At 34.4% G+C, this 23,946-nt stretch overlaps 1 protein-coding gene across 1 annotated transcript; it reads left to right on the forward strand.

The window, feature by feature from the left end:
• The first annotated feature begins 15,624 nt into the window (after positions 1–15,624).
• Positions 15,625–20,428, forward strand: LOC113338372 (alpha/beta hydrolase domain-containing protein 17B-like). The gene is made up of 5 exons (XM_026583803.1): positions 15,625–16,197; positions 16,831–16,867; positions 17,043–17,279; positions 17,399–17,446; positions 19,235–20,428. Exons 1-5 carry the CDS (start codon positions 15,899–15,901, stop codon positions 19,493–19,495), a joined length of 882 nt encoding a protein of 293 aa, XP_026439588.1. The 5' UTR covers positions 15,625–15,898; the 3' UTR covers positions 19,496–20,428.
• The last annotated feature ends 3,518 nt before the right edge of the window (positions 20,429–23,946 follow it).

Raw genomic sequence — 23,946 nt, forward strand, 5'->3', positions numbered from 1 at the left:
AGAACAACCTCACCCAATATTTCGATTAGCAACCTGTATGGACTAACTCCAATATACTTTCAAGAGAATCAACTAGACTCAATCTTAATAAAGTATATCAAAGAGTTATAATATCTCTATTTCACAATGTAATCAGCAGATCGAACAGATAGAAATCCGTGAGCCTGATTATTATGTGAAATAACTTGAACGGTACCAAATACCAATGTTCAAGTGTCAATCAATGTAAATCAACAACCAAAAGTTGGATATTATAATTAATTGATCTTAACGCACAACCTGTGATATTTCAATTATATAACCACATATAATGCGGAATAGAAATAACACAGACACCAGAAGTTTTGTTAACGAGGAAACCGCAAATGCAGAAAAACCCCGGGATCTAGTCCATATTGAACACCACACTGTATTAAGCCGCTACAGACACTATCTTACTACAACCTAACTTTGGTGTGGACAGTAGTTGAACCCTAATCAATCTCACACTGATTCAAGGTACAGTTGCGCTTCTTACGTCTCTGATCCCAGCAGGATATTACACACTTGATTCCCTTAGCTAATCTCACTCACAACTAAGAGTTGCTACGACCCAAAGTCGAAGAATTTAATAAACAAATCTGTATCACACAGAAAAGTCTACGGTGATAGATAAATCTGTCTCCCACATATAAACCTATGATTTTTGTACTGTCTTTTGATAAATCAAGGTGAACAGGAACTAATTGATAACCCGGACTTATATTCTCGAAGAAAATCCTAGTATTATCAATCACCTCACAATAATCTAAATCGTATGGTAGTGAAAATAGATATTGCGGAATCACAAACGATGAGACGAAGATGTTTGTGATTTTTTTTTATCTTGCCCTATCGGATATATAATCTCAAGTCAATTATTCAATTGAACTCGTACGATAGAAAATGCCTAGATCACATCGCTCAATTACAGGAGAAGTAGTTTCGTCTGGCTTCACAATCCCAATGAAGTCTTTCAGTCGTTAACCTACAGGGTCTCGAGAACAAACCTAAGGTTAAAGGAGAATCGACTCTAGCAAAACCAACTAGTATCACATAGGAGGTGTGGGGATTAGTTTTTCCAGTTGCTAGAGTTTCCCTTATATAGTCTTCAAATCAGGGTTTGCAATCTAAGTTACCTTGGTAACAAAGCATTCAATATTCACCGTTAGATGAAAAACCTGATTCAACCAAGCTAATATCTTTCAACCGTTAGATCGAAACTTAGCTTGTCACACAAAAATGAAATGTATTCATTTAGGTTTGAGTAACCGTACCTAAACGTGTACACTTAGTTGGTTCACAAATAGTTAACCAATGGTTAGCCATATGACCACTTTCATATTAACCGTATTCATCTTTCTCATAACTAGTTCAAATAACTCATAAGAACTAGTTGAAGAGTTGTTCAATTGCTTAGGTCTTTATTCATAGACACAATTAAAACAAAATCGGTTTGATACACTTGAATCAATTCATGAACAATATAGACATGGTTTCCAAAGATTGAATTCCTTATAAATTATTGTTTTAAGTTCATGAACTACCGATTTGAGAAATAACCAGCTTGGGTATGCATACCTTTGCTACCAGATTTGATTTTACAAACTCAACAGAAATTTTAGGTTCGAAAACTTCCATGGGTACGCGTACCTAAGGTGACTGGTTTACTAGTTTGCAAACTACAAACTCAGCAGAAATTTCCGGTATGAAAACTTCTGCTGGTACGCGTACTCAACCTGTCTCCTTCACCAATACCGCATGCACACATATGCAGGCACTTTGTTTCCAGCACATGGATTTATACACTAATGTGCGAACACACTATATATGCTTATATCCATAGTTTCTAATCTCAACTCTACATTTCAATCATTGAAACATTCTTCTATAATGTTATAACTATCGTTATTCACGACTATCGTCATCAAATCTATTTTCAAGATTGAAACATCATCATGACTTTCATCACGGGTGAAGATGAAAATGGTTAAAACGAAAGCTCGCCAACACATATTTCGAGAAAAAGATAGGCGAGTAAACTCGGCTCGAAATAGCAAATGTGTATGTATGAAAACTATCATACCTTTTGAGTGATAGATAAGTTCAAGTCTCCACATACCTTTTTGTTGGATGAAGTTCCACATATTCCTCGAGTAGTTCTTCGTCTTCGTAAGATGATCGCCATGGAGTCTGGATCTCAACTACACTTGACTATCCTAGACCGAGACTTAGTCATAAGTAAACTAGAAATCAAGACATATAGTTTTGATCACTAATATTGTCAAACATGCTTGAGATAGAAACGCATGCGATCTCAACCGAGCAGTGCTCTAACAATATCCCCCTTTGTCAATTTTAGTGACAAAAATATCAATACATATGGATTACAAAATAGATAAAACTTTGTAGCTTCTCGTCCACATGCTTGATCTCCTTGGTGCTTCAACATTACTTGAAAACTTCGTCTTTTCCAAGTACTCCTATGATTCCATAGATGTTCAGTTAAACATCATAGTTGTTGAAGTTCCGTATCCATAACAATGAGAAAACAAAAGCTCTCGATCATTGTTATACAGTGTCATAGTATTATTACACAGCATCAAAGTTCTCATATCACAACTTCGACAACAATACTATGGTGATATGTATGACTCCCCCTTAGTCAATACTTCGTCTCAACATGAAAACCACTCCCCCTTACATAATGATCCGAAAATCATATGTATTTGTAGTGTGAACTACATATTAATTCTCCCCCTTTTTGTCAATAAAATTGGCAAAGGTACGAAAACGGGATCCTAATGAAATTTTCATGGAGAAAATTCAAGACCAAAGAAAAGTACATATTAACTTTGTCTAGATGCAATCATAAAGCCGAAGCTAAATGCATTCATCATGGAGTTTATAAAGATACAAGATAACTCCTCAAATATTCCACAACCGCACTCCCCACAAAGATATGGAAATTAAGCGCAAGTTCAAAATAACTTTCCCCCATTTGATGTCATTCTCGAAAGAACAACAAGAGCAACCTTACTTTTATGAGAAAAGAAGGATTTCTTTGGATACCAAAAACCACAAAATGATTTTGTATCCAAAATTCTCAATTAAACTAACCACATGAGAACACATGATTAATTTAATCGGAATACACAACCAAAATAACCACAAACGAATCTATGATTAGTCTAGTTGGAAATGCTCACACAAGAATACTTATGGAGCCACATGGTCTATATCATAAAATATGGATCAGGGAAGATCAATACTACGGAATATACAAGGATTCATTCTATTTTCCATCACTATATGCACAATGACATACAATAGACATAATCCTCGTAAACAAAAGATTTTAACCTATCTTCCATCAATAAATGACATAATAGGCTTAAATTTTGTTTGTCAAAAGTTCATCGATCTTGTATCAATACATGCATATCGACATATAAACGAGATAACTTTTGACATCGTATGGGACAATAACAGTTCACGGACGCAAATACACATATCCCATAACATATTGCAATGTATAAAACCATAAAGATTAACACTGCGAAAATCATTTTCCAAACCAACTTTAGAATTTAAATAAATAAATCTAAAAACATGAAGATGAAAACTTTGGACATAGCTATGTGTACTCGCAATAATGGCTATTTCAAACCCTAGTTATCCTTCTTAAACAAAAACAAGAATAAAAATTCTCTTAAGAAGTTTCCTAGACAAATAAAAACTCATATAAAGCATTTCACTTACTTTGAATACTTTTCTCATATTCTCTGTATTCATCAAGCTCATCTTCGATCAGATCAATTCTAGACTCTAGATTATCCATCTTTTCTTCAAGTCTCTTGGAAGAGGCTTCAAGTTCACTTTTTAGGGCACGAACTTGCTCCAGGATGAGATTCATGGTTAAAGAGAGCTTATCAAAATGAGAAACAGAGATTTTCCCGTCCCTAGAAGAACCGTGAATGTCAAGGCTCATCACATTATTGGAAGAATCGAACCGTATCTTCTTAGATGGAAAGAGAACAGTCCAAACATCACTTTCTTTGCTTGAAAGACTTGAAGAGGACATGATAGAAGAGATAAATGAAATGTTTATGCTAAGGAGAGAAACTTCATTTTAAAAGGAACTGAGGATATGAGATAAATATCCAAAACGACCTTTGACCAAAACCCTAAAAAAATTGTTTATCCTCAGAAAATATCTTAAGTGGAAAACTGTTTGAAAATATAAACAGTTTTAGGCTAAGATAAATTGAAACAATTAACAGAAATATTTCATCACAACCCTCCTGAAGATTATGACAAATAATCATTAGTACAGTATTACAAACTGTAGTTGTTCCAATCCTTTGCAGGACTGGGTAACTTTTTACGAGGGGATGAAATGTATGTTATACCTTGTTTCTGTCTTGTTTTTAAGAAAGAAGAGTTATGTACATCATCCTTTCTTTGTTTTAGCACAGATTTGAATATAAATAACACAGACACCGGAAGTTTTGTTAACGAGGAAACCGCAAATGCAGAAAAACCCCGGGACCTAGTCCAGATTGAACACCACACTGTATTAAGCCGCTAAAGACACTATCCTACTGCAAACTAACTTCGGTCTGGAATGTAGTTGAACCCTAATCAATATCACACTGATTCAAGGTACAGTTGCGCTCCTTACATCTCTGATCCCAGCAGGATACTACACACCTGATTCCCTTAGCTGATTTCACCCACAAATAAGAGTTGCTACGACCCAAAGTCCAAGACTTTAATAAACAAATCTGTATCACACAGAAAATTCTACGGTGATAGATAAATCTGTCTCCCATAGATAAACCTATGAGTTTTGTTCCGTCTTTTGATAAATCAAGATGAACAGGAACTAATTGATAACCCGGACTTGTACTCCCGAAGAACATCCTAGTATTATCAATCACCTCACAATAATATAAATCATATGGTAGCGAAACTAGATATTGCGGAATCACAAACGATGAGACGAAGATGTTTGTGATTTCTTTTTATCTTGCCCTATAAGAGATATAATCTCAAGTCAATTATTCAATTGAACTCGTATGATAGAAAATGCGAAGATCACATCGCTCAACTACAAGAGAAGTAGTTTCGTCTGGCTTCAAAATCCCAATGAAGTCTTTGAGTCGTTAACCTACAGGGTCTCGAGAACAACCCTAAGGTTAAAGGAGAATCGACTCTAGCAAAACCAACTAGTATCACATAGGAGGTGTGGGGATTATTTTTTCCAGTTGCTATAGTTCCCCTTATTTAGTCTTCAAATCAGGGTTTGCAATCTAAGTTACCTTGGTAACAAAGCATTCAATATTCACCGTTAGATGAAAAACCTGATTCAACCAAGCTAATATCTTTCAACCGTTAGATCGAAACTTAGCTTGTCACACACAAATGAAATGTATTCATTTAGTTTTGAGTAACCGTACCTAAAAGTGTACACTTAGTTGGTTCACAAATAGTTAACCAATGGTTAGCCATATGAGCACTTTCATATTAACCGTATTCATCTTTCTCATAACTAGTTCAAATGACTCATAAGAACTAGTTGAAGAGTTGTTCAATTGCTTAGGTCTTTATTCATAGACACAATTGAAACAAAATCGGTTTGATCCACTTGAATCAATTCATGAACAATATAGCCACGGTAAAAAGATTGCATTCCTTATAAATTATTGTTTTAAGTTCATGAACTACCGATTTGAGAAATAACCAGCTTGGGTACGCGTATGGGTATGCATACCTTAGCTACCGGATTTGAGTTTACAAACTCAACAGAAATTTTCGGTTCGAAAACTTCCGTGGGTATGCGCACCTAAGGTGACTGGTTTACTAGTTTGCAAACTACAAACTCAGCAGAAATTTTCGGTATGAAAACTTCCGATGGTACGCGTACGGGTACGCGTACGCAACCTGTCTCCTTCACCAATACCGCATGCACACATATGCACGCACTTGGTTTCCGGCACATGGATTTATACACTAATGTGCGAACACACTATATATGCTTATATCCATAGTTGGCAATTATTGAAACATTCTTCTATAATGTTATAAAAATCGTTATTCATGACTATCATTATCAAAGCAATTTTCAAGATTGAAACGTCATCATGACTTTCGTCACGGGTAAAGATGAAAATGGTTAAAGCGAAAGCTCACCAACACATATTTCGAGAAAAAGATTGGCGAGTTGATAGGGTGTAGAATACATCCTATTTATTATCTATTGTTTATGCTTTCTCTGCTATTTTACTTGTAAATTATGTATTTTACGCATGTTTTTGAGTTATTAGGTACTCTGGAGTCGCACGGAGAAAAAGAAGAAGAAATCACCCAAATTGAGCCGAAAGGGCAAAAAGGAAATTTCATAGGCTGTCATTATTAGGAGCCTGGTCAAGGCGAAGGGGAAACCCTGTTTAAAGGAGTACTAAATACAGATCAGCTGAGGATAAGGGGCTGGAAAGTGGCTAGCCCTTATCATAACTGACCACCTATTATAAGGCACCCACTGGGGTGGACCTTATCAAGGTGACCGAGTACTAAATAACTAACCCTACCTCTTTACCCTAAATCGATAGACGTGTTTCTCTCATTCACCTCATTTTACAGTCCCTGAAATTGAGATTAGAAAAGCAGCTGTGACTGCCGTTAGTTCTGAGAGATCGAGATGGATCAAAAACACAGAGAGGATTGAATCGATGGGATCTGTTGAAGATAATAAACTTGTTGCTATTAAATCGACGAGATGGAGCTGCTGATGATGTGAATCGAGAAGACCCTGTTGGTGTTAATGATGATGAAATTAGGGTTTGCTGAAGGTGGAGAAATTGAATTGCAGAGATGGGTCTTGACTGATGATGATTTTGGTGGCGAGTTAGGGTGACAGCGACAATTCGAGATGCTGTGAAATTTATGAAGAATTTGAATGAGTGAAAGAAGAACATCTAGTTGTTTCCACGGATTAAATGGGTTCTTGGTTGAATCTATGATGGCAAAGACGATAAGAAATTGAAGGGGTTTCTGCTAATTGTGATATGGTAATCATGGTGAGATTATGGTGTTGTGATTGAGAAGAAATCAAGAATGAGGTGAAGATGGGTTCTCACTGCAATTGGTAGCTGAGTTTAGAATGATGTTGTTGATATCCATGGGAAGATAAGTGTTGTTGTTGTTACAAAGAATGAAATGGAAATGGTAGTAATGTTGATACTAGTAATGGGTGATTATGGAACTGGAATGCAGTGGAATTGTTGTTGGTGCTGTCAAGAATCTGAGAATGGCAGGGAGATGCAGTTCTGGTGGATGCGTAGATGAATGATTAGACAGGTGAAGCTCCATAATGGGATTCTTTTTTTGAGCCATAGTTGCAGCAGAAAGGTGAAATGGTACAGATGGTGGTTTTAGTATTGTTTCATTGCCTGAAACATAGGAAATGGTGCTGGTACTTAGAATTGGAGGTGGTTGTGCTGATGCTCTAGAGAACAACACAGAAATAAAGGAAGAATGGGTCTGAGAATGGCAGGAAATTGTGCAGTTTTGATGGCTTGAGTATGCTGACTTGATGAGCAATTGCGGGTGTGTATGTGGAGTCTGAGTTGGTATGAATCAGTTACGAGATGGAGTTTTGAAGGGTGTTGTTTGTTGCCATGGGAACTGCAGTACAATCCATTGCAGGTTGTAATGTCCTATGAACTGTGATGCAATGGTCCTGGTAGTGCCGATGTTTGTTTCCTGGGATCGAATGGGTGTTGTGGTTCGAGACGGAAGTGGAAGATTTAATGTTGCTGCTGGTGGAAATGCAATGGTGGAATGGTTTACAGAGCAACAAGGAAGATTGGTGGAGTTTGAGTTATTGAAGTTACAGAGCATATAGTGATGTTGTTGTGACTGGCCAAGGAGTTATTGAATCAGGCAGAAGAAGAATCTGCAAAGAATTGGAAAGGATGTGCAGTATTGGTCATATCCTGTGCAAAATGGCAACTCAGACAAGTCAGCTCAGTTTGATCACCTGACTAGCTGATTCGGTTCTGACTCACCTGACCTGGTATTAACTCAGTTGACTTTCCGAGTTGACTCGTTTGTCCGGTAACCGATTTGACTTTCCCGGTAACCTGAGATGACTTGTCCGGTATGATTCCAACTAAATTCCGGTGGTACCAGTGATGTTCCGGCGACTCAATTTGTGAAGAATTTTCTAGACTCAAGAATTGGGCTTGGATTTGGAAAAAGAAGATGAAAGATTTGAGAAATACTTGGATTTGGAAGTTGAGCTATAAAGGGAAAGGGATTCTAATCCTAAGAGGAGTTGAAGCAAATTGAATCCTATAAATATAGAAGTTCTCTACACACAACACTTGTGTTTTTGGTTGCTTTCAAAATTCTTCTTTTAATTATTTGTGTGAACTTTAAAAATTCTCCTTTTAATTATTTGTGTGAATTTCAAAAACATGAGTAGTTAATTTTATTATTGATTGAGGATGAATTCCTAGTTCTTAACATGTTTTGAGTTTTGTTTTTAAAATCTACCTTCAAGTTTTCACATGATTATCGTTTGTTTTTACTAATAGGAATGTTTATACGTTCATGGTTGATCGATAGATTGTTTAGAGTGCACGCTAAATTAATTTGTTAATTTGATCTAAAGCTAGTGAAAGTTAGGGGATAAGTAATTGTTTCTTGACTCTTTACACAAGTAGCAAACACAAGACCTTGCAGAGGGATTCCGTGGAGCAATTGTGTGTGAAAACAATGCTAGAAAGTGGACCAAGCGAACCGAGTTTAACTACTAGTACTAAACCTAAATTCATAAATCTTAATGCGTTCGGGGAATTACATCTTGTAAGCGAACATCAAGGTGGTTCTTTTGAATAGAATCTGATAACTAAGCGGACCTGTTACTCAGTGAAATAAGGAGTTTTGGGGTTAGCTAAGCGAACCTGTTATCCTACGGTTGGTGATAATCTATGACTAATAACATGTGGATGAAAAACATAACTTGAATTATTGTTTTGCAACGAAGAAGGATTCCTTGATATTGTCTCTCTTATTGATTTCAACTTTATCTTTTTAATTGCTTTGTTTATTTTCTTTTGCTTTATAAAACAAACCCCCCCTTTTTGTGACAATTAAACAACTAAAACTCTTGCTCCTCGTGGGAACGAACTTGACTACACTATATTACTTGTTAATTAGGTGGAAAAATATTAATTAATTTGTTGTGGTTATGACACACATCACGAGTAAACTCGACTCAAAATAGCAAATGTGTATGTATGAAAACTATCATACTTATACAACTATTGTCTCAAGAGTAGGAGATAGAGTATACTTTTGAGTGATAGATAAGTTCAAGTCTCCACATACCTTTTTGTCGGATGAAGTTCCACATATTCCTCGAGTAGTTCTTCGTCTTCGTAAGAGATCTTCATGGAGTCTGGAGATCAACTACACTTAACTATCCTAGACCGAGACTTAGTCATAAGTAAACTAGAAATCAAGACATATAGTTTTGATCACTAATATTGAAAAACATGCTTGAGATAGCAACGCATGCGAGTTCGACCGAGCAGTGCTCTAACAGACTTCATACCATTCTCAAATATGTGAGAATAAGTATGGAATCTTATTCATTCTTTACCCGAGTTATGGAGTACTGGTTTAAATTGTGTTTGATGTTTTTCAACATCAACATATAATCCGTGGACGTGATGGTTCATATCGACTGATTTTGCGTAAAAATAAATTTCACAAATTTTTGTATGTTTCTGAAGTTACAATAATATCAACACAAAACCGATTCTGGAGTGTAATTCTCAAAATTGGTTGTATGGCCACTCAATATCCACCTATTTTTAGTATTCTTGGTGGATGAAGAATACCAACCCATAATCGGTATATGATGTCATATTATTCACCGATTCTATGTCGGTGTTCTTAAACAATTTCAAGTTTTTATATGGTTCGATAATTTATTAACACAAATTAATTTCATATCTAACACGATATTAAGTTACTACTAATTAATCACATAGAAATATCAGTGAATACAAAAATAAGTATATAACGGATTTTAATAAGGACCCGTTTATGTTTTTCAGTGATAAGCCTCAGGCCTCACACTAGCCAGGTTCTAAAAAAATAAAAAACTTCTTCCTTTCGTCAAGGCTGTCCGTTATCGCCTACCTTATTCATTATTTGTTCGTAGAGGCTCTCTTTACTAATGCAACAATGTGAAACTCAAGGTTTATATCAAGGCTATAAACTTAATTCCAGGGCACCAATAATTACACACCCGATATTCGCAGATGACTAGTTCTTTTTTGCTGAGCATTCCAGGATAAATGTAAACAACCTGAAGAAGTTACTTCAACAGTATGCTGAAATGATTGGACAACCAATTACAATAAATATTCAATATACTTCAATAAAGGAATTCAACCTTAGAGAAAAGAAACAACGATTCAGGATCTCGGGGTAAGAGAGATGGCTTCCGATAATAAATATCTTGGTATCTATCCTTAAATCAGATTTTAGGATTTCAAGTTATGAATTTCTCCTTGATAAATTCACCTCTAGATTATCGGGTTGGAGATTTCATTACGTGAACACTGCAGGCAGATCGGTATTGTTAAAAACTATCCTTTCTTCGATTCATGTTTTCTTTATGGGAATATGTCTGCTTCCTATGGGTGTTACTCAGGAAAATGATAAAATCCCGAAATGTTTTTGGTGGGGGAACACTACAAAAGATATAAGACTTAATTTTATCAATTTGTCCAAGGTGTTTTTAAGTAAAGAAAATGAGGGTCTGGGAGTTCGAAATATTGAACTTATGAATACGGCTCTTATTTGTAAACTTGCATGGATGTTTCTGGAAAATGAGGATGCACCTTGGGTTAGACTTTTGGCAGCAAAATGCATTCATGATAAATCTTACTGGTTATCTGAAAAGCCTTCAAACTGCACTGCAATATGGAGCAGTCTTCTGGAAGTGAGACAAATTTTGGAAAATAGGATTTTCTAGCAAATATCTAATGGGGAGAAGGTATACATTTTGGATAGTCCATGGTTACAACGAAGTATAGATCACATCATCAACAAACCAGATTACCTATCTATAGATATTGAAAGGGTCTCAGATCTGATAATACCGGACTCGAGGACTTGGAATATGTAGATATTAAACGAATTATTTCCTCCGCAAATAGTGTCCTATATCTCTACAATTTATCTTAGTCTTGAAGATAGGTTGGTATGGTCTTGTACACCTTCAGGAAAATTTTCAACAAAATCCTGCTATAAACTCCTGATAATTAATTTACCTACTTTCTATCTTAGTGCTTTTCCTTGGAGGAAGTTCTGGTCATTTTCGCATTTCCTTTCGAAGATCCAAATATTCATTTGGAAGTGAAAATATGAGGGTACCCAAATACACCACAATCTTTTGTTTTCAACCTATAAGTCCTCTTACCGAAAGTGATCGTCTATGGACAGAGTCGATACAATATAACAAATCAGGATTCACACTTTGTGTGATTGTCTATGGATACGAGATCGAGACAGTACGACTACCAAAGTGTGATACTTGATAATAGGTTCGGACTTAACCAAACTCTATAGGATCCCTATCAAGTACATCAGAGTTAACGTTTGTGTATTTTAATTTTAATTATAATAAATAATTATAATTGCGGAAATAGAAAAGTAAAAGACACAACAAGATTTTGTTAACGAGGAAACTGCAAATACAGAAAACCTCGGGACCTAGTCCAGAATAGAATACTCTTAGAATTAAGATGTTATGCAAAATCTACACCTACTTCGTATAGTTGAGACCAAGCAACTACCCCTAGTTCACTTAGTTTCCTCAGTATCCATGCGCTTCCGACTTCGATGATTGCACGCACTGGAACAATTCCTTTGGATCGTATTCCAAACAGTAAATAAACAACAAATCTGTTTGGAAACAAGAGTCTTTCGATTATTTCAAGATAAATATATCTCAAGTAATATGCAAAGGCTCTTTCGTTTAATCTAATAAAATTCTTTGACTGGTTAGATAAATATATCCAATAACTACCAAAGTAGTCAAGTTTATATTTGCACTCAATCCAAATAAATCTCAAAGAGATGTATTGAGAATGTCGATCTCACGCAACTAATCAATCGAATAAATCTAATTCTTGTTGGATCCCAGCTGATCAAGGTTTGTGCACACCCAAAGATATGAGAACTCAATAAGAAATCTTCTTCGTTTCAAATCTTCTTTAATATTCAATAAACACCTGCACAACACCACTTGAATCTCTTATGATCAATCACACAAAAAACGGAGTCTGTTAACAATAGATTATCACATGATGTCTTTAGATCTACAAACAGTTCTAAATATCTCGTCGATACTTCGATCTAGTTTGAGTGAATCTTATATCATAAGAGAAGATTCTGAAGAATAAAAAAACTAGGTGCAATCAAAGTTTCAACAAGCATTAGTCAATTAAATCAATTGAAAACTAATAACACTGCAATTATCTAGTTTCTCACCAATGGTACTCGTAGATCTTCTTGATCCCACAAAAGTCTTTAAACGAGCGATCGTAAGAGATTTCACCTAATTAGGATACTTTCCTCTTCGATTAGACGGATCCACAAGAAACAAAAAAGAGATGAAGTTTGCCTGGCTCTTAGGATAGTTTGCTAGAAATGCAAACTTAGGAATTTATAGACCAAGGATGTTTGGACACCAAGGAATTTCCAAAACCGAAAATATTCTCAAGATATGCAATAAATAACAATATTCAGTTTTCCTAATTCCATTAAATGCTTGTCCAAAATTTCTGAAATCTCTCAATAAAAAATCTCAAATTAGTAAATCCACATTACTAATTTTTATTTTCTAGAGATATGCATTTAATTTCTCGTAATTAAAGCATATAAAACCAAAAACCTTAATTAAAAGATTCTCAATTTTTTTCAGCGCATGATCTCCTTGAGTACTAAGGAATATATATCTTGAACAATAAATGATAAGAGTTATTGTACGTGTACAAAGTATGTTAACATCTTTTCACTGTAAATCCTTATTCATATTTACATGGATTTACATTCTTGGAATCGGTTATATCATATTTTCAAACAAGTTTATAATTGGTTCACCTATATTCCAAGACTACTATGTGATTGATCAAATATCAACTCACATACATGGGTTCAATTGGTTCTACCAATCACTAGGATCAGTTATACCTCAATATGGAAATACCTGTGATTGATCACACAAGTTACCAGGACCGGTTACATCAGTTACCAGGATCGGTTACATCAATTACCAGGACCGGTTACTATATTCTCATGGTATTGCTTGTGATCAGTCACACCAGTTACCAGAATCGGTTACACCAATTATCAGGACCGGTCATACCAATTACAAGGATCGATTACACACACTCTGTGATCGGTCACACCAATTACTAGGATCGGTCACACTAATTACAAATATCGATCATATCGTCCCATGGTGATTAATTAGGATCGGTTACACCAATTAATAAAAACTAGTCATACCAAATCATATATCAGGCATTGTGATTAGTTATACCGAGATACATAACAAAGTTACAATCTGTTCTACCGTCTCACACATATTGGTAGTCCAAATATTTGCAATAAATAGTCGTACTAATAAGCCTAGCGATTTCCCTTTTGATTCATAAAACAAGTTCATGAATGTACTTCCTTTAAACAAATGTAAATATTGTTTCCTAGGATGAAATCTTCACCATAACCCATTCACATAATCATAACAGTATATACAAGATTACGTCGATGTCATATGTACGAAGTTCAAAATATAAGCGTTACACTTCGTAGTCTAATTACCTAATATTATGATCATACAAATATGACCATGTGACATCACTAGAGTATCATACAATATGTACAATATATATAGCTTCGCAGTCATGTTTTCAATGTAGCACGACTTGAAAGATACGTTAGGAATGAAACAGTTCAAGTCAATATTACTAACCTCAAGAGGAAGGATGATGTTGTCGTTGTAGTTCGCTTCTTCTTCACATTCTTCAGGTCTTCGGAGTAATACTTGTATGTATCAACATTCCTAGACTTTCTATTCTAACCTAAACGAAGTTGACTCTAGTATATAATCAAGCGACTTTTATATGAGTTTTGTGTCACTAAAATATGATAACCAAACTTGACATACTAACGCTTGGTGAGTTCAAACAAGCCATGCGCTGACAATCTCCCCCTTTGTCAATTTTAATGACAAAACTCTTTTTACATATGGATAAACAAATTACATAAGAATTCATTTTCCATACGCTTGATTCCAAGTTTCAACAGCACAATAACCTGCATATATTCAATCAATAATGCTGTTGTTAACATTTGAATAACAAATCTTTTGCTCTCCATAAAGGCAAGCTAATTGGTTGTGGTTACGACAAGTATCAGTTGGTACAATGGTAGAGGGTGGTTTCCCGTATTGATCAAACCCACAGTTAGGAAGTCATCCTTGATGCCCAACAAACAAAATGATGTGCAATATATTTTAGTTTTTGAAATGCATTTGTACACTTATTTTTGATAGGCTAATTTCGCATGACAAGTACAAACATAATGATGGTGTGCTTTTTACATACTAATTTATTTCATTTTTTTGCTAAACAATTCAAATTCTCATTTATTAATAAAAGTTTCATTTTTCTTTTTTTACATACTAATTCCCTTGATATATAAACTTGATTATAAATTAAAAATGAGATAAACACCATCGCTTATTTTTTTTCCTTTTTATGTGGTATCTAATCCTAAATGGAAACTTAACTCCAGAATAACAAACAACTATTTCCAATTTGGGTGGTGCTCGATAAGTCGTAGGAAATTAACATTAAGCAATGAGGAAATTAAGAATCTTATTACAAATAAATTTGTTTGTGCCAACATTTGGAGTGTCACAAAAATAGCTATTCGTTATTCGGTAACTAATGTCACTTTCCTCCGGCTTATCAAGCAGACGACTTGTCGAATTTTATAATTTTGTTTACCTTTTATTTTTGTTATTATTGGGAAAAAACTTTGGAAGTATTTGGCAGTTCCTTGATTAAACCTGACCATATACCACTAGTTGGTTAACTATTCAGTTGTCATAAATCTTTTGTTTCCAACTTTTCTAGCAAAGCCAAATTGTCAAAATGTAAATATAAGTATTTGTGGTGAATGAAGAAGTGCGTATTTTCTCAACTTTTACTTTTTTTTTCCAATTTTCTATAAATTACTTTTTCAATATACTCCCTCGAGAACTTAATAAACAAGGTAATGAAAAACAAAGAAGAGAAGAGACTGGATAATAATTATAAAAGCAAGAAAAAAAAAGTGCAAAATAATTATGTGTACATTTTTTTTTTGATTTTATAATTATTACCCAGTCTCTTCTCTTCTTTGTTTTTTCTTACCTTATTTATTATGTTCCCGAGGGGGTATTTTGTTTATCCAACAGAAGTTCCAGCTCATACCCATTTTTTTCGGAACCAATTCTTACCACAAATTTTTCTACTGCCTTATTTGCCACTTGGATTTGATTCAAATCCTATTGTAAAACCAAAACAAAAAAAATTAGTTATTTTTTATTGTTATTCTTGTTGATTAAATGGTCCGCATGAAGGGAGAAATGTTAAGAAAAGTTTTTTTTTTTTTTTTTTGAAGAGTAATGTTAAGAAAAGTTGTGGTATTGTTAATTCTCTGAAAACCAAAAAAAAAGAAAAAGAAAAAAGAAAAAAGACCAGAGAAAGAGAGGTGATTGTAAGTACATAGATAGGTTTTAATGGGAAATGTAACGTCGAGCGTGGCTGCAAAATTTGCGTTTTTTCCACCAGACCCACCAACCTATGATGTTTTTAAAGATGGAGAAGGGAAGGTAGTATTTTCAGGGGTTTCCTCTGATAAAAATATGGAACCTCATTTGGTTGATACCAAAGGGGGTAATAAAATTGTTGCCACTTTTTGGAAACACCCTTTTGCTAGATTTACTATTCTATATTCTCATGGTAATGCTGCTGATCTGGGTCAGATGCAAGAACTCTTCATTGAGCTCAGAGCTCATCTTCGCGTAAACATCATGAGGTAATTCTCTCTCTCTCTCTCTCTCTCTCTCTCTCTCTCTCTCTCCACTCTCTCATGTTTTTTTTTCTCGTGTTTTTCTATGCAACGGGAGATGGTTTTATTTATTTTAATTTATCAGGTTTTTGTTGATTATATTTTTTGTAGTTTTCTTATTCTTTAAGCTCGGTAATAACTCTTCTTCTTTAACTATTCTTTTTTGAATATGATTTTCATTTATTAAAGATAGTAAACAAAATCAAACTTACTTTATATATATATATATATTTGAAACTCTTGTTTTTGTTTCGATTATATCTAAATATGAAATCCAGATTGTTTATCAATTTTTTTTATATTTAATGTTTAAATAACAATCTTTACAATTATTATTTTTTCATTTTCTTTCTTCTTGTGCTAAAATAAGCTTAAAATAAATGCAGGATTGATCATATAGTCTGATCCTTTATTTTAGTTCATCTTCAATTAGAGGTTAGACAAATAGAATTTTCAAAAAAATGATTGTAGTCTGATCCCTAACCCTCATCTCTGATAATATATCATAGTTTTTACTTGATATTTGTGGGGTAGTGATGAAATTAGTGCATAGAAAAGATTGCATGCGTGCTGACCAAAATACCTTTGGCGTAATTTCAGTTACGATTACTCAGGATATGGGGCCTCCTCTGGCAAGGTAAGCCATATATCTTCCCTGATGCACTTGCAATTATTTGAATGCCAAAAGAATTGGAAGAAAGTTAAGAGTGTATACAATTACCAACTAAAAAATAAAATTAAAATGAATAAGTACAAGGGATTTTATTATGTATTGTTGTTCCTGCTAACTGATGTTCCTGTTAATGGTGTAGCCATCAGAGTTCAACACATACTATGACATAGAAGCGGTGTATAATTGCTTGAAGAGAGATTATGGAATTAAGCAGGAGGATATAATCCTGTATGGTCAGTCTGTTGGGAGTGGACCTACATTACATTTGGCTTCACGTCTTCCTCGACTCAGGGCCGTTATCCTACACAGTGCAATACTTTCAGGCATTCGGGTGTTGTATCCTGTCAAGGTCACACTTTGGTTTGACATATTTAAAGTGAGTATGGGATTGTTTGTATCTTCTTCTTCTTCCTTGTAGTTATAAATATAATGCATGCATGGTTGCTTATCTATTTTGATTTATACTGAAGAGGTCTATTTTGTTCTTAATTGCAGAACATTGACAAAATACGACATGTAAATTGCCCGGTTCTTGTTATACATGTAAGCGTGTTAAAATTACTAGTTTTTTGCTTCCTTAATTACTTTAACATCAATGTACTTTTTCCCTTGTGCTTTTTATGCTAAATACAGAGCTAGTTTGGTAATACTATAAGTTTGAATTGTCGTCCAATATATACCTTGCTCTCATGATTGAGTCATTATCCTATTGTTAATATTTTATCTCCCGTATGTTGTCATTTATCTATTTTTTTTCTTCTTCAATTATACATTCAGTTAGTTGTTGCAATCAATTTGTTTTTATGATAATACAATTAGTTATAGTTGGTAATGTGACTTCATCTTTGTTTTATCAAGCCTAGAGTTTATCTTCACTTTTTGACTCCTAACAACATGAACATGTGTATCTGTTTGTCATAATCATCGTGTATCCCACACCTTTGGATCTGCTTTAGGATGTATAGATTTTCTTATTCCAAGTCTATATTTTGTTAGGTTGTAGATTAAATTTTATTTAGGTGACTACGTAGTTCCTTGGTTGTAACTATGGATCATTCCAGCCAACAATTATGAAAAGAATGGAACAACATCCGCATGTATCCATGTTTAACTCAGTTATTGTGTACCTTATCGTCGTTGGTTTCTCCTGGAATACAAAAGTTCAACTGAAATCTAGGTTCTCGGCTTGCTCAGTCCTTGTTGCCTTAATAAACCAATTTCCTCCATGAACTAGTCTATGCATGATGTACATTTGTCTTATGTTAAAACTTAAAAGATTCATATTTCAGTTTAGATTGGAATTAGAAAAATATTATCGACCTTCTTTATGAACTAAGATTTATAGAACCTTAATATATGATTAAAGTATCCTATTAAGCTATTAATTCCCATTAACATTTCAAGAACGTACTTCGATCGAGGATGAAATTGGTGACTATGAAGTCTTGAAAGTTCAAGGTTAACTTTGCTCGTGTTTATTTCTTACCGTATACCTTTTTATTGATTGAAATGCATATACATACGTTATAGTGCGATTTTCTCTTATGTCATAAACATATTGGTTTGCCTTTTTATTTTATCCACACAACCATAGAGACTCTTTTCTGAGTTGTATCTGTAGTTCAACCATTAATTGGTGTATAAAGGGTGTGATGTCCCATATACTACTAGAGGATATACCACTCCTGAGAGCATTCCAGAACCGATAGTTGATAGACACCAACATATGGAGAAGAAAAAAATATTGGGTGGTACAGCCAAAGGGGGTGTTCATCCTAGTAGTTGGTGAGAAGTTGATGTATAGAACTCACAAACCAATGCTAGTAAGAATATATGGAAGAGTACTTTATCCTAAATTCTACAGTAATATGTAGTTGTTAACAAAGTATGAGACCTATAGGTGTCTAGACATCATGTGTTCCAACATCTAGCATGACGATCAGGTGTTGCTGTTAGATGCTCGTTTGACTTCTCTTGTGGAGGTGGAGGGGCGACTAGACTATATTGCTTAGGGTACATTCTATATGTTTTCAGATTGTGCAATTTTATGTCTAGACATAATTGACCACAAGTGACATGTGGGTTTCTTCCCTTATTCAACATGTTATCTTTAACACCACAGCGACAATACGAGAATTTGCGGTGTTGTGCCTTACTATTTGACACTTAATATAGACATGTAAATAATTTCATTAATCAAAGAAATAACCTAACTGCTAGAAAATCATTTGGAGTTTAATCTGGCTATACCAAACCAATTTTGATGCATTAGTTATATTCGTTTCTCAATTGTGCTATTAAAGATTTATTTTCGCTGTTTTTTATGGGCAGGGGACTAGTGATGATATCGTGGATTGGTCTCACGGTAAGCGCTTATGGGAACTGTCCAAGGAAAAGTACGATCCCCTATGGATTAAGGGTGGTGGACACTGCAACTTAGAAACTTATCCGGACTTCATCAAGCACTTGCGCAAGTTTATGAATGCAATGGAGAAGCTTACAATTGTAAAGCCACCAAAACAGAATTCCACTTCAGACTCGACTATCACTGAATCAAAACACAATAAGTGCTTGAGATTTGGGAAAAGATAACTGATACAACATATTAGTGTAATTATTTTCTTTTTCCAAATAGGTGGGCCATAGTGGAATCCGCAGGAAAAGCAAGAGAAAACCTCCTCTTACTTGTTTCTTCCAGTAACCCAAGTTAAGGTTTGCATGCTGCCTCTTCACATTGGCTGTGTTCCAGAGATAGAAAATAAAAATTTTGATCACGACAATTTGAAAGAAGCACTGATTTCGAAGTCCATGGGGATGAAAAGTTGTTTTACAGGATCAAGATTTAAAAGATATGTACCTTCGTTCTATATGTGGATTTGATGTATAAAATTGCAATACTAGAACAGATTCAGAATGAGAAAAATGAAGGAGCAACACGTTCTAGAGATCATTTTTTCTTTATCACTTGACAACCAATCTTTAGTGTATTGTGATGGAGCATCAAGAGGTAACCATGGTGGAGCTTGTGATGGTTTCGTAAACAGAATGTACAAAGGAGAGTTTTTGTTTTTTTGCTAAATCAGGAAGGTTGGGCATTGTAACCTATTTCAGTGCAAAAGTAATGGCAGTTCTACATGTTTCTGAATGGGCTGTGGAGTTTGGAGTTAGAAAAATGCTTGTTCATTCTGATTCCAAATCTGTCATTTCAAAAAAAATAAAAATGAAATGATTCTTTGGTTCTTGAAAGCAAGATGGAATAAAGTCTATAAAATCTATAAAATCTTGAGAATAATTCAATTTGTGTATACATTTCGAGAAGTAAACTTCTGAGCGGATAACTTAGCTAAAAGATGTGCAGGTATGGAAAGACGTGAGGAAATTGTATATATTAATAATTAAGCCTTCCTTTTTAGCTAGTTTAGAGTCACCATGGCGATTTTGTTTCCGTTTTACATGATTTGATTATTTGTAACCAGTGCTTATAATATTTGAATGTTTTTTTGTTTTAAGATTTTACCTCTATGAATAGGGTGAATTTTGTATTCTTTGAACCCTCTTTTGCTTATGAATATTTACGATGCAGCCCAAAACTTAATCTCAATATTGGTCTCATTTCATCTACGTCTATTTCAATCATCCTTTAAAGGTCTTTAGGATAATCAACACTTTTTTTTATCTGCAAACAATTTGCTGCTGGCGGGTCTCGAGCTCAGGCACTGATAATCAACATTTTTAACTTGGATAATCTCGTATTTTCTTTAAATTTTGCTAGAAATCAGTAGCCTTATTCCAGTTTTTCTATTGATATCTATTCAAAAGTGGTTCAAGCGTTCATCTCTTGGGAGAAATTTTACTTTATAATTTGTTAAATTCAGTTTCTTCCAACTTCCTATATCACCAAGTTTGTAGCCGTTATTGTGGAGTTATTTTTTTCGGCCAAGAGATAGTAGGGAAGTAAAAGTAATATAACATCATTTATCTCAATGGTAATCTATATATAATGTTTACATATCATGAAATATCAACATGTCTACAAAATTACACTACTTAGATGACTTGACATGAACAGGTAATTTACCCAAAATAAGCCATCTTGTGTACAAACTGCACTCCTTTTAGGTTTATTTGGTGTGAATGTTTTTAAATTTAACGTAAATCAAAAACTACAATATTTCATATCCATATGGGATATGTCATTTTGTTTGTTGCATTCTAAGGATGGAGCGGAGACCAGTTCCGATGGGTTTCAACATTGAACTGATATTTACGCAACAAAACAAAACTTGAAAAAGTAATTTATAGGAAATTGAAAATAAGTAAAAATTGATAAAATACGTACTTCTTCATTCACTACAAATAAATATATTTACATTTTGACAATTTGATAATTTGGCTTTGCTACAAAAATTGGAAACAAAAGATTTATAACAACTAAATAATTAACCAACTAGTGGTATATGGTCAGTTTTAATCGAGGAACAATCAAATACTTCCAAAGGGTTTTTCCAATAACAACGAAAATAAAAGGTAAGCAAAATTATAAAATTCGACAAGTCGTCTGCTTAATAAGCGGGAGAAAAGTGACATTAGCTCCCGAATAACAAATAGTTATTTTTGTGACACTTCAAATGTTGGCACAAATAAATTTTATTTGTAATAAAATTCTAAATTTCCTCGTTGCTTAATGTTAATTTCCTCCGACTTATCAAGCACCACCCAAATTTGTATCAGTTATTTGTTACTTCGGAGCTAAGTTTTCATTTACACTTAGAAACCGTACGAAAAGGAAAAAAAATAAGCGATGGTGTTTATCTCATTTGTAATTTATAATCAAGTTTATATATCAAGGAAATTAGTATGTAAAAAAAGAAAAATCAAAATTTTTATTAATAAATGAGAATTTGAGTTGTTTAACAAAAGAATGAAATAAATTAGTACGTAACAAGTATACCATCATTATGTTTGTACTAGTCATGAGCAATTAGTCTATCAAAAATAAGCGTACAAATGCATTTCAAAAACTAAGATATATTGCACATAATTTTGTTCGTTGGGCTTCAATGATGACTTCCTAACTGTGGGTTTGATCAATACGAAAAACCACCCTCTACCACTATACCAACTTGTCTTTTGATGATAACAATCAATGGTATACACTACTTGTAGAATCAAAGGTTAAAAGTTTAAGATGTTTTACGTGATCAATGATTTTTTGTAGGCATACTCTTACCAATTACTAACTAAAAACCTAAGATATAATTTTTTTTTATAAATAAATGGTATATATTTATATGTAAATTAATTTTTAGAGGTATTAAAAATTGATTACAAATCTTCGATTCACCATTCAATACACGATTCGATTGTAAAAAAAACGATTCACGATTTAAAAACCTTGTTCCGGAGGAAGAAAATTCATTCAGTCGTTATGGACCTTATTACATCGTTGAATACGAAAGAGTTTTATTCCGTTTATTTACAAATAAAGTTTCCACGGAAGAAATATTAAAATTATAAATTTGCATGAATGAAGAAAAATGGACTATAAATATAAATTGCGAGTATCAAGTCATGTTAACAAGGGGAAGAAAGAACCAAGGATGATCCCCTTGACATTTCGATAAAATGATTCTGTTGGTTTTGGATTTTGTTGTTCTCCTTGCAAATTGACTTGTTGATTTCCCTTGGATGTTCGCAAATGTAACATCGCTAATATGAACGCCCGAATGCTATGATATAAAAAGAGAGGTAACAATCATTACTGACTATTGTTTGGTTAAAGCAAATATATGCAACAGATTTTTGAGCCAACACTATTTATGTAGTAGTGTTTACATACCTGACGCATCCTTCATTTCGAAGACAGTAATTTTGATCAATAAGTATTGGGTTATGAAACAGCTTGTTTAAACACTACTCCTTTGACAAATCCTTTGCTGGGTCTTCCCCAAGATTTGATTCTTACTCCATTTTGTGTTCCGGTGAATACCACGTATTTTACTGTCACATTTTGCACACCTTCCTCTTCCAAACCCATCCCCAAACTCCCAATGCATGTTATTGCGTTTAACTTAGAATGTCTTGACAAGTACGTATGAACGGATCATCATGTTCTGGGAAAACAAGTAAGAACTCAAAAATATATACCCTCACCTTATCCCATGTTCAGGACCACATGTAACCCCTTCAATCCACAGGTTCTCAGTTCCAGGGCCAATTAAGACACAATCATCTCATGTCTTAATACCAGTGTTCAAGACACGAACGTTGTTTGATTTCCCTATGTGCATGCCATCTGTATTTGGGCCATCCTCTGGAGCTCAGTTTTTAACACCGTCTTTTTGGATACAAGGACAACAATATGGAACATCTTGGGGGTTAAGCGAACTTAAACTTTGAACCGTTATGTCATCAGAACTAATAATACCAAGCGTCTGCACATGAAAGTTAGAATGCATATAAACTGTTAAGCTTAAGCGGTTCTGGTTCAATATATGTAAAAGAAAATGCGTAAAGAAATTGATAAAAATGAATTTAATGTCTACGTACCATTGGTCCCTGTGAACACACAAATCACGAAGGCATCCGAATGCTCACAACCAATCATCGTAATCTAGAGAGATTTGTGGTGATGATATCCGAGTGTTGATTCCTTGGCTCAAAACCTTCGGGTTTATCATAGCCTCATCTAACAACTCCATGCGAGGCGTTTGTGCACGGGATATAGGTAAAAACAAAGAAAGCAAAACGTATAAGTAAAGATCCATGGGGTTAGACAAATATAAAGTGATGAAATGTAAACAAGACCGAGGTTTACGTGGTTCAGCACTAAGGCCTACGTCCACGGGGTTTGTTGTTTCACTATATTCTTCACGGTTACAAGAGTAGTCGAATGACTTTTGGGTTTACATGTTTTTCTCTCCTAAAGGATTAACTTACACTTGCAATCTCTCTCTCCTTCCCTTCCTGATTTTTCCGATCCCCTTTCCTCTTGGTGGAGAGGGGGTATTTATAGGGTTAGAGTGTGGGACCCATCTCTGAAG

Source organism: Papaver somniferum, unplaced genomic scaffold (genome assembly GCF_003573695.1).
Source record: "Papaver somniferum cultivar HN1 unplaced genomic scaffold, ASM357369v1 unplaced-scaffold_19, whole genome shotgun sequence".
NCBI classification, from domain to species: Eukaryota; Viridiplantae; Streptophyta; class Magnoliopsida; order Ranunculales; family Papaveraceae; genus Papaver; species Papaver somniferum.